Below are 15,000 nucleotides of genomic sequence, written 5' to 3'. Positions count from 1 at the left end.
TCTACATTATCCCTAGATGGAAGTGTGAATGTGTTTAGTTGCAGCCCCATAACATATTGATGACCTGCCCAGGGTGTACCCTGTCCTTGCCCAATAGCAGTTAGGACAGGCTCCAGCAACCCTGGGATCCTGAAAAGGATTTAGTAGCTTTAGAAAATGAATGGATTTATCAAAACGTCACCTGAGTCTGAAACCACACAATCCTATCATTGTACAGTGTGTATATATATATATATGTTTAAAATGTATTGACCAAAAAATGAGTTTACAATGGCGAAGAAGGAAATTAAGATACAGATCTAAAAATAAATAAATAAAAATTGCTACAATAAAAAAAATTTGAAGGGACATGTACAAACACCATATTTAAAATCTTAACTTCTGAACCATTTAGTCATGTAATACATTTAAAGAAATCACTGAGTTCATAAAAGTACTTGAATGCAGACAGTGTAAGAATCTTTCACAAAATTTGATTTTTCTGCATTTAAGCAATTTTTTAATATAACCAGACAACATAGACATTGGTGCATCTAAATCATTTGTGTAACAGTTTTCCCTAAAAAGAGCACTTTCATGGGCCTAGTTTGATGTGTGATGACATTTGTATTAAAACAGTGAAACATTTAGTATTTGGATGTAGATAAGGTTTTCTTTTTTTAAGTCCAGTTTAAGAGCTTGTTATTATAAATGTGTTTGGATAATTAGAGTAATCTTTGAGGTAAGTTCCACCCTGAACACAATCTGGTCTCTACCTGGGAGAAGTTGTACAGCAAAAAGTTTAAATTGATGATTTTGGTTTTTTATCTGACTAAGGTCATCTCAGTAAATGCAAAATTGACTCTCAGTGACCTTCCTGGTTAAATAAAGATTGGATGAAGGAAAAAATAAAACAAATGCAAATGATAAAATCAAGCAATGGTGTTTGTATGATCAAATTGGCTTCAACAAGTATGACTACAACCTGCTTACAGATAAAAGCCAATTTCTAGGATTTTTGATCTGAGAGGAAGGAACTGTACAACAAAACTAGAGTCAAAGTAACCCAGTCAGACCTGATGCAACATGTGGGCATTGAAAGTTTCAACCCTTGGAGGAAGCCTCGGGTCTAAAGGGTTAAACCTTGTATGAGGTTTAAATATATAGCAGGCATTGACAGGTTTCTGATTGAGTCCTAATTACTGACTCCTTTACGGCAGCGTAACTTCCCAAGCCATTGGCAACACACCATGGCAGACATTTAAACCCTAACTTTGGATGCAATCAAACTTTACTCATCAATAAAAAATTGTACAAAAGACGAGATTTTTTGGGGAAGTTGGAATTGGTGGAGGAAAAAAAAAAAACCCAGAGATCTACTTTCTCCTTATTTTGTATCTATCACACCAACAGGAATCAAAGTACCTCTACCCTGAGGCCAGAGTAAAGCAGATTTTCGTCAGTGATTTTATCTGAACTGAAACAAGTAGATCAAAGGTATTATGTTTAAATATATTTACACAGAAACAATTACATAAAAACTTTTAATTAGATCTTCTTAGTAGCAATAATCATGATTTACTTATCATAAAAACTGGTATGGAATCCTAAACGACTGCTTCTTCGCCTTACCTGATCGGGTTCCATTATGTCTGCTAGATCATTCTCTGACATGTTGAGAATGGAGGCAGCAACCGACTTGGCTTTGATCATAGACTTGGCTGATAAGTTGTTCCTCGCTGCCATGGAGCTAGCCTGCTTCAGTTTCCTCCTGTTCATCAGCTGCTGCTTGACCTCTTGAACTTCTAATAGTATTTCGCTGGCCAAGGTCTGAGGGGGAGGGGAGAAAAAGAAATTAAATTTTTTAAAAAAAAGAAGAAAAAGAAAAAGAAGGGATGATGAAACTGATGAAGAAAAACAAGAGGGATAGCGATGTCTAGCAGATGAAAAAACGAAATTGATCAAGCATGCGCCAGAGAGGCCTAGTACATTATGGAGGAATATTGAGTTTGACAAAGTCAGATTCTCTTGGTTTCGTCTCGCACTCTCCTGCAGGAACGTGGACCTGAGGGTTTGTTGCCCTGTCGATTGGAAGCTGAGGGAGCACGGCTTTGATATTAAACACACCCCAAGTTTTGCAAAATTCTCCACAGACAGAAAATGATGCATCAGAGAGAGGGCGAGAGCTACTAACACATAAAATACAGCCATTCATTTATTTATTTGCTTTCTGAATGTCTCACGGTACAACAGGGCAGCATAACGCAGTTAATAATTAAGCTATGAGGGCCGTTTCAAATGGTGCCCAAGTGTATGGCAGGAAAGAAGAGGAAGGCCAAGGATGGCACGGTTATCAGGCACTAAATGAGAGTTTGCTCTAAATACAGAGAGACAATTAAATGTTAAAACTGCCACTGTACACAGGAAAGTCAATAAAGTAAACTCCCCTTTGCTTCATTTTGAGCTTATTGATCGAGGCAATAATCTTCTATATCATTCCCTTGTAAAGCTACTGAAAAGCTGACCTTGGTTTGATAGCCGTGGAAGAAAACTCAGAATACACAAAAACAAAACACAAAGCGATGCGCAACATGTCGTAGACGGGTAAAAAAAAAAATCAAATGTGTTATTACACATGCACACTGAAAAATGCTTTAAGAGACGTCATCACAAACAAAACCAGATAAACATCTTTGATTTTTTCTTTGCTTCATACAAGTTTCTCAGGGGAAATTTGTTCTGAAAAGTCCATGCAGACTCTGGTTTTCATAGTGTTTTCACTAAATACTTTATTCTTTAATTGTTTGGTCTTACCCTAAACCTTTTATTTACCACTTGTTATGTCCTAAATCTTTAAGACTCTGTGGCCCAAGTCGCCATTACTTGCAACATATTTTCATTCTTAACAATATTTTTAGTTAAAACAGAAGCCGTGTTATTTTTTGTTTTTGAGTTGACATATTTAGAACAAAACATAAATCTTATGCTGGTGATCTCAAAGCAAAGTTTAGCCAGAAGGGATTCAAATCCCATTGATTAAATGTTCTTTTCTAGTTTATTTACAGCTTAATAGATGTTCAATGGCACCAGGTAAGAGTTACATCAAACTGCAGAAAACACAACTAGAGAAGAGATCCAGGAAAAGATTCCCTCATTAAATAATCCTTGAAGTGATGATGGGGAAAGATGATGGCAAGCTAAAAAATATTCTTTTAAAACTTATGACTTACTTTTTCACTCAAGTAACCTCTCAAAATAAATATGAAAGTGCAGAAGGAGATTATAAAATATGCCCTAAAACATGGGTCTAACTGATGAAAACATTGTTAAATCACTTTTAAGGTTCTTTAAGTCTAAGTTGTGCAAAAAAACAAAAGTATTTTTGCAGCTTTTTGTGGTTGTTATTTCTCAGTGGTGATGACTAGTTAAACGTGCAGAAAACAGATCCGGTTGTGTGAAAGTGTGTATTATGTGAAATAGTCACAGCACAAGGTGCCACTGTTTAGCAGTTCAAGAGCAGAGCTTACAGCCTAAGGCGAGCACAGGGGCCAAAAGAGAGTCTGGCACACAATAAAAAATTCTCCAAACATAAATACACACACAGTGCATACGGGCACAGAGAACAAAAGAAAAAAGAAACCTTATAAAAGACACATCTACACGCATGCACTAACACACATGCAGCCCTCCGGTCCTGATCAATACATGACAAGAGTAAATCTCCTCCGGACGTCAGCCAGTCCAATCAAAGGGCTTGGTGTTCTTATAGGGGATCACAAGAGCCAGAGGGAGACAAACAATGATGTGAATCCTCAACAACAGCAAAATGGCCACAACAGCTTAGGGTTATGGGAATGGAGGAGAAGACTAATAGAAGCACGACTATTTATTTACGTGTTTTTTTGTGAATAAGCCTTGATGTGTCATGCAGCTTTCATTTCAGGACATGAGGCTTTTATCACCATCTGACCCCAGATGCAGGTAAACACAGCATCACTTGGATAGACGAAGGTCGTGGGATAAAAATCACATCGAAATGAAACAAGGCAATTTTAGAAACTTTTCCAAATTGTAGCACTAAATGGTTGGCACTGCAAAGAGTTTATTATTTGTTTTTTGTTTTGTTTTATGTGTGTGCACAGCAGCTCTGCCATGGTTATCTATCTGACAGGCCCTTTTCTACTCTGGTAGACACACGTCAGCCAAGCAGAGGAGACGAAAAGCCTTCATCAAGCTTAGTCAGGGTCTCCAATGTTCACAAAAACTAGACATTGAATTAGGCCAAAGAAACAATAATTGCAGTTTTCTTTAACCCAAAACACAATTGGGTTTTTACAGAGGTTGTTATTGAAAAAAAAGAGCTTACATAAATACACATACAATGCCATTATGACTCATAACTGTGTTCAACTGCCATTAATGGGAATTAATTTTAGGTGGCATTCGTTAACATTTTTTTAGATTTTTAAAATGTTCTGCTTTATTTGCTTGAATTGATCAAAAGAAGAACTAGGTCCCAATCTAGGAGCAGGTCAATGATCAATAATGTTCTTTCAACTCAAAACTTAAGTTAAGCAACAGCTTGAATTCACGCTCCACTTTTTAATTGGGCTAAAAAGACTGAAGATTGTTTTCTTCAAGTTAACAAAGAAAAAATGACAATGAAATGTTTTAAGCATCTATTTTTCTTATGACTTAGTCACAACTGCCCTTACGGGTGGATACGGGCTGTTAGAAGATGAAAAATGGGCGAATCTGAACAGGGTGCACAGGTGAGAACATAGACCACTCAGTGGTCAACCTGTAGAGCAAGCATGTTCACGAGGAAATGTTCGTTAGAGATGAGCAAAGCTTAGTTAGTCTGTGCCTCCTATGGATGTCCTATGGGCACTTACAGTACGGACGAAAAGTTTGGACACACCTTCCCATTCATTTGAATGAGAAGGTGTGTCCAAACCTTTGGTCTGTACTCTACATCACGTGCACACCTCGTTCGCCTGGTCAGTAAGGAGCCAACTCAATACCTTATACCTAAATATTTGCATGAAACAATTTCAACTGGTTTCAGATACCTCAATAGCTAATGTGGCTAAAAGCATTCAGTTCTTATCGCTGACAGTAAAACACATTTTCTTTTTATCAGATAAACATAAACTTTTATGGTTTACTGCAGTCAAGACATGGTAAACTGAAAAGTCCAAGCCGGCACAAGCAATCATGGTTTAATGTGATGCCCAATTCCAAAAACTAAAAACTAAAATAACAAAAGAGGAAAAAAGAAATAAATATAGTAAAACCTGCTGGTTTGAATCGTTAACTGAAAGGTTCCCGCTTTTGTCAGCAGATAAATAAAAGCTTAAAAAAGCAGGTCAGGGATAACGACCAATAGGTACACCAGCAGGTTGTGTAAAGGCAAAAAACCTAATAAAAATATTCCTTTATGTTTTTAAAGATGACAGGTTTGATTTATATTCTCTTGCTGGTTAAAACTGTGTTTTTGACATATTCCAGTGGCATTCTTCTCATGTTAGAGGACATATATAAAGCAAATTAAGCTCAAAATTGCATTTCAAAATGTATCGTGAGCAGAGGAAAAAATGCTGTGTGAAACAGCTATTTGTGATGTAGAAAATACGCAGGGCAGCTACAATTTCCTTGCTCCAGGCTCTCAGCAGGGGGTAGGGGAAGGGGCGGGGTTGCTCTGTCCCAACGGTCCCGCCCAGAACTCATAACTATTGCCACTGTGCAGTAACAATGTCCTAGAAACTGACAAGTTTTTAAAATGTTGGCTAAAAACGGAATAATCACAATTAAGACCATTGGGAACGCTTTTAAATAGATCAAAGACGATTGCAGTGAGTCTTCAAGGAGTTTTTAAAGTTACATTTAGCCATTACATTTTACAAAAAAGTTCTTTCTTGATTAATTTTGAAGCGAAACTAAATATAAAGTGAGACCACAAAGTACTCTCCCTACTTTTACAGCCGAGTCTGAAATAAAGCAGATAACACCAGTCAGCAGATGCTGTTGACAGGATTCTACTATATTTATAAGACTTAATGGAAACAGCATACAAAGTGTGCACTTTTTCATTTACTGCAGTACCTTAATGAAACAATGAAGCTGCTCCAGATGGGAAGAGATTTGGCCAAGCTGTCTCTGAAGCTTGGCAATGGTGTTGGAACTCTGCAGGGTCAAACCCTCCATTTGTTCATGGGCTGTCTTTTCCAAGGCGGCCAAAGCCGCCTCACTGGCTGCTACGTGAGACTGCAGGGCTTGAATGCGCTGCTCCTGTTAAGAATAAATACGCAGGTGGAGTTAGTTACCTGATTTCAACTTAACTCAAAAGTGTAATTAATTCATTAATTAAAACTCCAAACAATTTATTTAATTTATAAAATTTCGTACAAAGTATATTCAAATAAGTGACTGCATTTTGAATCTTTAAAGCAAAGCTTACCGTAAATTCCGGACTACAAAGCGCACCCGATTACAAGCCGCACCCACTTATTTTCACGTGTTTAACTATTTTTATACATACACAAGCCGCGTCGGAGTACAAGCCGCATGAATTAGGCAACATTGTCATCCTGACGGATCACGTCCTGGCTCACAGAGCAAGTGTGATTTATTAGCACACAGTGGGTGGAGTCAGTTTTGTCTCAGGCCCTTGTATTTGAGTATATCTGCATCTGCCAAACAGTATGCACCTCTATTCTGTTCACAAGTTCCTCAGTTATGGTTTTTTATTTATTTATTTTTTTTTACTTATTGACAATCTAGGTATCATACATAAAATTACAAACAGTAACCATATAATCAACATTACATCCCTCAGTTATGATGAGGAAATTTACATCCGCGATCCCCCATTTCCCATGAGTCTTAGGGGCTAAAGGCGGGGCCAACGCCCGGCTCGCCACACTGTTGTACGTGTTTAAGAATGAGCAAGTTGCAGCAGTAGATGGAGGGGCGAACGGGAAAAGCTCTCCTTCCGCTTGTGTCGCGGCAGCGTTATGGGAGTAACAGGGCTGGTTAAAAAACACGCTAGTAAAATAAAGCAGCGACGACTGAAAAGCGCGCGCCTCAGCGCGATACGCGCGCCTCCTCGCGGCGCGTGGGTCAGAAGTTTCCTTCCACAACAAACACTTGCTCCGCGGACGCCTCGAGTAAGCCCTGGCTGCAGCCTGCAGAATGGCTCGACGCCTCTGCGCTCCGCGCTCCCGCGCGCTCCTTGTCTCCCCTTCCTATCTACTCCGACACCTCTGGCCATGGCGGCTTCAAGGAGGAGCGCTTCGTCCCCATTGCGCCGGTGGACGGAGCAAATCGTGTCTGTGCAGAGCAATCGGAGTTAATACTGTACGTTTTGTGTATGAGCGGCGGATGCGTTGTTACGTGTGGGAGCCTTCAGACTGCCATCGGCCCCGCAGCTCACACGACACGCAGTCTCCAGCTCACACGGAGGCTGTGAGCGTTTCAATGCAAAACTCCGCTCAGTCCTTAATAATCGTTAAAACGATCACGTCAATTTGTGCTTCCAGTCGTGTCCCGACAAAATAAAGGCTGATGTTATTCCCACATATTTACGTGCAGCCAGCCGAGTCACTATGACCCATAGGTAAATTCACTCCGGACCATGCGCTGTTCTCTCCGTCACGCAGCTGACCGGCTTTTCCAAACCCGTTGGTGATGGTGGATTTTTTCACGCTGCTTTTAACGATTGCTTTTAACTTGAAAGCTTCATCATATTGTAGCGGCGATCACGTGCACGTTGGGTCTAATGGCACCAAAGGATTCTGGGATGCGGCCGGGCATGCGTGCTTCGTTTTGTTGAACCATGACTGAAGTGTCTAAGACCTGAAGTGAGGTCCATGCTGTTTGGCTGCTTAGAGGTGTGTTGAAAAATAAATTACTTGTGTTTGGTGTTAGAGAATTCAAACCATTTACCGTGTCCGAAAATACGTACACGGCGGCCGCCAATAAAATCCATAAATTAGCCGCGTCACTGAATAAGCCGCACGGCTGTAAGCGCAGGAAAAAAGTAGCAGCTTATAGTCCGGAAATTACGGTAATTATTTTAAAGTCATCATCTTCCATGCCATATTCTAATTTTTAAAATTAGTAGAATTGAGCATAAAGAAGCGTACTTAAAGTGATTTTTAATGAATACAACTTTACCACTGAGAGAAGTAACAAATGTTGAATACTAACTTTTGTGTTTTTCAGACAACTAATGCAGTGAGAAAGATTTTCTTTTCCATATTTCTTTTAGTTTGGTAATAGACTCCATTCAGATACAATAAAACTGAGATCTCCATAGAAACCTCAGGTTTAAAACCACCCCTAACGCAGCTCACAGGTGGAAGCCAGGGAGGAGGGTGGGGCGACAAACGCAGAGCTCGCAGAATTGAACGAAGAGGGCTTGAGCCGCACACCTGGATCTTCAGTAGGACGCTGAACAGGTGAATTAATTGGGCTGAACCGCCCGCAGGGAGGAGTAATCAGGTTAAACGCACTGCTCGAGCTGCCTGCCCGAAATACTCCCAAGGTTGTTCATTTTGATAAGAATTTGCAAATACCTAACATTACACAATACTACTTAAAACTAAAGAAATGCTGCTTTTTTTTACCTTTTTCCCAAGACCCTCTTTCAGTTTTGCACAGGAATCTTCACATTGGCTTTTCTCTGTTGTTGCCACATTTAATCTTCTCTTTAGAGATTCAATGAAGGATTTCCTGTTGGTGCCTTCCTCTGATAAAGCCTTTACCTGTCAGTTAAGAAAAATAAATATATATGTATTTGAAATTAAAATCAGAGACATATAAAAAGAAGAAAGTCCGCCTTTAAAAACTAAAAACAGAAACTAAATCCTCTAACATATTGTTTGCTGTTAAATTGGTTACAAAGAAGTGAGTGTACACCTGGTATATACATTTAACACAAGTTAAATAGATCCTCAATTACTTTGTGTCAACTAAAATGATAAAAGAACATGTAATATCTTTTCTGTTACACAATAAACATTAGGCTTCACAACAAGGTAAAAAAGGTCTAAATGTACCTAATATTCTGTTAAATGTCATTTGCACCAGATAAAAGCACAGAAAAGCTAGTTTATTTGTAAAGTAGTTTTCATACACAGAGACAACTTGAACTGCTTTGCAGAGCTTGAAAAGCTTTTACAGCATAGATAAAAACTAAATGTTCTTTTAAGTTCTGACTGGCTCTACCAGCTGGAGGCCAAGAAGGTCTGATAATTATAAACTAGCAAACGTTCATTAGAATCAATTTTATCAAGGGACTAAGGACAAAATGACCTGCAGCTTTTTACTCTTTTCCGGAAGATCAAAAGGAAAACAGTTACAGTAGGAGGTTACTGTACTGTTACTGTAGGAGCTGAAGCCCTGACCTGGTACCTCTTATCATAAATGACAATCACAGTCCACATGTTCCCTCCAATGTCTGACAAAGCCTTAAAACAAACTCTGCTAACTAGCATACTATGGGTCGAGTGCGAGTACCTTCTTCTCCAGCTCTTCTACTTGTCCCCGGTAACTTTTCTCCATCTCCTGCAGAAACTTCAGTCTCGTCTTCAAGTCTTCCACCAGCTGCCGTTTCATGTGAACATCTCGTTCCGTGTGGTTCATCCTAAAAATCAGGGATCCAAATATAAAACAAAAGCAGCTTAGATTCTGGATGGGACATTAATCCTTTTGCACAGAAATAGCCTTTGTGAATGCAATTATCTGCATAAAGATCCACACAAACACATACACACACACACATACACACACACACACACAAAGCTGGCAGCCACACTGTCCCCATGCGGTACATCAGGCATGACAGCTCATTATGACAACTAAATACACTGGCATGCTGCTTGGGTAAGTGGAGGGGTGTGAAATAGGGATGCATATATAATTCTAACTGGCATATATTAGCTCAAGTGCTCTGGCAGGGAATGCTGCTTTAAGTGCGGCTGGGGAGCCCTTTTTGATAAACAGTATGTCGAATCAGCAGTGACATTACTTTAGAGACTGTAATCAAGCATTTAAATGTTTATTATCTTCAACTCAGCCTTATGGCAGTCATAGAAAAACACATCAGTGGGGACACTTTGCTTGGAAGGGACTATTTAGATGAGGAATCTACTCAAAAAGAAAGGACTGCTGAGACAAGTCTTCAGAAGCTTTCACATGTTAACAGCAGAAAACAACAGCGACGTGTCACTTCTCATTTAAGTAACCCACTGTGCAAACATGTTTATTACTCTAAGTTCTACACAAAGGCCTCCTTTTAAGTAGCCCAAGAATGTTAACATGTTTTATTCTGTTTTCATAAAAGCACATATAAGGAATTTTCATCGTCGATACCTCGGGGAACTGGAACAAATAGAATAAGGATCATAAGAATGCAGCTAATTAAGCAGTTTTGCTGTTTTTTTTTTTTAATATCAAAGATTTTGTGGTGCACACATTAGGTTGTGCATGCTTTATATAAACAGATGATGCAATGCTGCAGCAAACGCTTTCGTATGTGTAAATGTCCCTGCCTCTCTAGGTGCACGGCTGCCTGAGGGTGGACTGGTTAAATAAGTGCGAGCTTGTCCTATTGGAGTGACATTAAATTAAATGAGAGAGGAGTCTAGCCTGGGGACTTTGGAGTGGGGGGTGGGGGGTGGTAGCACGAGTTGGTTACCCAATGGATTTGGCCATTAATGAGAAAACCCATATTGAACCTTTCAGATGACTGTCTGGTGTTGACTTAAAGACGGAGAGCAGCAATAAGAACCCCAGCAGCTCCCTCTGCCCCAATGCTAATGGCAATTAGATCGACAACATTTATTTTAGATGTTCTGGTCTCACACACCCCAAAAAGAATAGAGGATAAAAAAGAATGAAGGATAGATGAAGCTTCTTCTGGAGTTAGTGATTCCTATTTATGAGCGTTAGTGGAAAGAAAGAGAACCTCAAACTATATCCCGATCACTCGACCGTTTGTTCCTTTTGTTCTTAGCTTGTTGGCAATATCGTTCATCAAACATGCGTGTATTGTAATGATAACAGTCAGTGGTGTGAAGTATGTGTGCGTTAGAAAGGGTGAGAGCTGACTTTTCTGTGTATGTTGTTAAGATCGAGGTACGGGTGGATGTTTCATGTGGCTGATAGACAACGGGGCTAAAGATGAAAGAAGCAGCTTCATAAATAAGGCAGGGCCATAGTGCCGGATATTGACTGAGGACATGCCGGTGTACTTTGAAATTCATTTCTTTTTTCCCCCCTTCTCTTCTTTAAGGCGAAGCAGCCTTGCTCCCTGTGTGTGTGCTGAGATTTATATTTCAGAGATGTCTAGACATGTCTTTCATTCTGAGAAGGGATCCCTCCATGGAGGCAAATGGAGTGGTAGACCAGGAGCTATGGCGAGCTACTTGTGTGTGTGTGTGTGTGTGTGTGCATGGCTGAGTGTGTGACAAGAGCTAAAACAGAGGCTGAGGCGGTCGCACAGCCAGAGCTAAGGGATGCTCAGTCTGTCGAGTTGTGATCCTCAATGCCTTGGTCACGCACAAACACATATCCACTGTGATAGTACACATGCCCAGGATGCATTATTGAGACTAGCGGGCAGAGGACAGAGCATACAAGACAAAGACGACGAGAGAGAGGAAAGCAAAGTGTTGCTTTTTTTTTTTTTACCTTTTTCTCAGTTCAGATAAAAAATGCAGTCAAGATCTCAACAGTCTCCCTCAGTGGATTATGTATTACTATGCATTAGTAAGACAGCAAGCGCTGCTTTGAGTGAACCGTGTAACTCATTGGGGCTTATGGCCCGCAGGCCAGAGTGCTGCTGTGTAGGTTTTGGTGTCATGGGCCAAAATGGTCCTTTTCTGCAGCACAGCAAGAATCAATACGCTGCTTTGATCAGCATTCCTCATCAGCAACCCACGTTCTCATCTCCAAAACTACATGACACAAAAGACACCCACATGCACACATGTGTACGCATAACCGCTCCTTTGGTTATGCGCTTGTCCACCAGGACGCGCACACATCCACTAGTGAATCACAGGGAGGAGACGCATGTGGAAGTGGAGTGCAGCGCATGGAGTTCTGCCACAGGGTGGAATCAAACACTGCAGATGAGAGCTGAGCTCGGCGTCTCTGAATGCTTGCATACACTTGCATACAGAGACGCTGGGAAACAAAGGCGGAAAAAGGGGTGCAGAAAGATGAAACAAAATTTAAAAAATAGGTTCTACAGAACACAAGTAAAAAAAAAGAGAGAAGTTGAAGTAATAAAGATAAAGGTGTGACACTAACTTGTCTTGCAACTGGCAGAGCTTTTCTTCCTTTTCTTGGAGTTGGCCATGCAGGGCTTTGTTAGCGGCCATCTGCCGTGTGACCTCGGCACTCACACTCTAGGGAGAGGGCACATGTCATGTGTGTTCATTAATGTGTGCAATAGAAGGTGGAGAGGTTGTTTCATGATACAGGTAATGGCAGGTCAAGCACAGCATGCCACCTCATTATAGTTACAGTGGGAGGGTGGACAACCCAAAAGGAGGTGAAGTGATGATACATTTTCAATAGAAATAATTGGGAAAAAAACAATAAACACACAACAGTCCCAACTTTATTTTAATTTTAATACAGAAGCTCACCTGTAAGCCAACAAAAAGTGTAGTAATATATAAAGTCAATTGAATACACTAGAAATAACATCTTTCTAACCAACATAATTCTTTTTTTTGAATATTAAATAACTGGTTAATTGTAAATCATTGGACAATGACAAGATTCTTGGAGATTCAAGTACACCGACTTCCCTTTAAATGGCCCCAACCTCTAAAGGGTATTGAAAAGCACCATCTTTTGAAAATGTGCTCACTCAGAGGGTGCACCCCCATTGCGTGTCTTCACCTCCCTTTCAAGCTGTCACCTGCCATGACTTCCTCAGACGTAACGACAGCAGCAATCTGTTTTGTGACACTGATGAGCTGGCTGCTGAGAGGGTGATAATGCTGTGTGGTGCACTCCCTCCTCGTTCCCCCTGTGATGTAGGGTAACGGCACGAACCTCTCAAATACTATCAAATGTTGAAATCTCACATAACTTCAGGTGGTGGAAAGTCAAAGGCTCAAGTTATCCATGTTTAATTGTTCTTAAACCTCAGTTATTTTGAAAGGAAAACTTTTACAAAGACTGATAACTTTTACCATCCTTAAAGGCCCATTCTGATTGTAGAAGGCATGTAAAATCATAATTCAGCTTAAAATAGCATGTCTGAGTATTTCTTTATTCAAGTTGTTGTGAATCAGGAGCAGATGAAAAAAATGAATTAGTAAGAAAGCAAAACAGATTGTATTTGTTACATAGAAAATGCCCTGGGTGGGTCACAAGCCTTCCACTCCACTTAAACAGAGAGCTCTCATCAACAGTCCACTCTGCAGAAACTATGTCCTAGAAAACAACAGGGTTTTCAAAAATGTTGACTAAAAATGGCATAGTAATGATTAAAAGACCACTGGGAAGGCTTTTACAATAGATCAAAAGATGATCGGAATGGGTCTTTAAAGAGGGAGAAGATGTTGAAACCAGAGAAAAATTTGAGGCCTTTAATTAAATACAAAAAGAAGACTTTTAACAAGCTTTTTCCAAAAAAGTAATATTTACAACATTAAATAACTGGAAAGTTGTTTTGTGTTGGTTGCCTAAACTTGTTAAACCACAGTGTACACCAAAAATAAAAAGATAGATTTGAGTTTTTAGCCTAGCCAGCTACTTATAAAGCTTATACCAATATATATTTTTTAGGTAATTGAAGTTTCATTTTATACTAACTAATACAGTAATTTCAACAATCAGTTTGGATTTATCTGTACAAAATGAAGGAACACTGTAAAGTCAGACAACAGTTGGGAAATTACCAACCTTCAGCCTGCCCTGCAGTTGTTTGACCTCAGCCTCCAGGCTCTTGGGGCCAAGGTTAGCTGAGGCAGGCAAAGTTTTGCCATGGCACTCAGTGTTTACCAGTGCAGCTGATGAAGTTTGTGGGGGTAATGTGATCCGCTTCCACTGTTCTAACTCCATCTCCAAAACTTTTTTCTGCTGCTCCACACCAGCCAAGTCAGAGGTCAGCTTCTACAAATTAACCAACAGACACAACGTGTAGGTGAGAGCGTTAAACTTTTTCACACCAAAGAGAAAAAAAGAAACGTGTTTGTGTGTGCCGAATGGAAAAGCCATAGAAGCTGGGATAAACAGAAGAATACAATGACAAAACTAATTATGCTGGTTAAAAAAAGGGTCAATTGCTTTTATATCACATCATGCATGTCTTTACATAAAACACATAGACACACATAAAAAACAACGGGGAAAATAAAATCACATACTAATAATATTGACTTTTGGCTTTAAAAATTAATTCAAAAACTGTACAGTTTTAAAGCTGTTTTTTTATATGTATGTGTGTTTCAATAAAAAATTGAAAATCTTTAAATAAAGTGTTCAAAAATAAAATAAATTCAAATAAACTAAGTGACTAAATCATACTTCCATTTACACTTTCAGATAGAAAAAAATACTATTGAATATTTGCTATTAAATTTAGTTTGATGTTTCTTCTCTAATAACAGTAACTATATTTTTATATATAATGTTTTTCAAAGCTTACAAGTCTTTTTTCTGTGATTGCTATGTTAATTAACAGCAGGTTATGAGACAAAATATTGTACTACAAGTAGGTTTTCAGATTCATGGTGTAATGGGCAATCCTGCAAGGATCAGGATGAACTTTTTAAGTCCAGCACACATTGAGCGGCTCGGTTTAGATTGATGAGTAACAACCATTTGACCTGATTGATAATCTGACCTGATAATTTCTAAAAGCTGAGATAAATGATATTACCACATACAAAATATATGAAAATAGAAATTAAAAATTCTCACCTTTTTAGACCAAATTTAATTAAATCACATTGTCACAACTCTGGTTCAATATTACAACAATAGCTGATA

At 39.3% G+C, this 15,000-nt stretch overlaps 1 protein-coding gene across 2 annotated transcripts in view; it reads right to left on the bottom strand.

The window, feature by feature from the left end:
• LOC111948960 (centlein-like) overlaps nt 1-15,000 on the bottom strand; it is a 192,281-nt gene that overhangs the window by 12,792 nt on the left and 164,489 nt on the right. For both annotated transcript variants that reach the window (XM_078952039.1, XM_078952049.1), the window contains 6 exons: nt 13,912-14,121; nt 12,301-12,398; nt 9,502-9,628; nt 8,610-8,747; nt 6,085-6,270; nt 1,612-1,809 (listed from right to left, as the gene is read on the bottom strand). In XM_078952039.1, coding sequence (XP_078808165.1) covers nt 1,612-1,809; nt 6,085-6,270; nt 8,610-8,747; nt 9,502-9,628; nt 12,301-12,398; nt 13,912-14,121 — 957 coding nt within the window. The remainder of the gene's footprint in view (nt 1-1,611; nt 1,810-6,084; nt 6,271-8,609; nt 8,748-9,501; nt 9,629-12,300; nt 12,399-13,911; nt 14,122-15,000) is intronic.

This window comes from Oryzias latipes, chromosome 1 (genome assembly GCF_053564925.1).
Source record: "Oryzias latipes strain Hd-rR chromosome 1, Olatipes_Hd-rR_3.1".
NCBI lineage: Eukaryota > Metazoa > Chordata > Actinopteri > Beloniformes > Adrianichthyidae > Oryzias > Oryzias latipes.
This window is presented reverse-complemented; position numbering and strand designations above follow the sequence as displayed.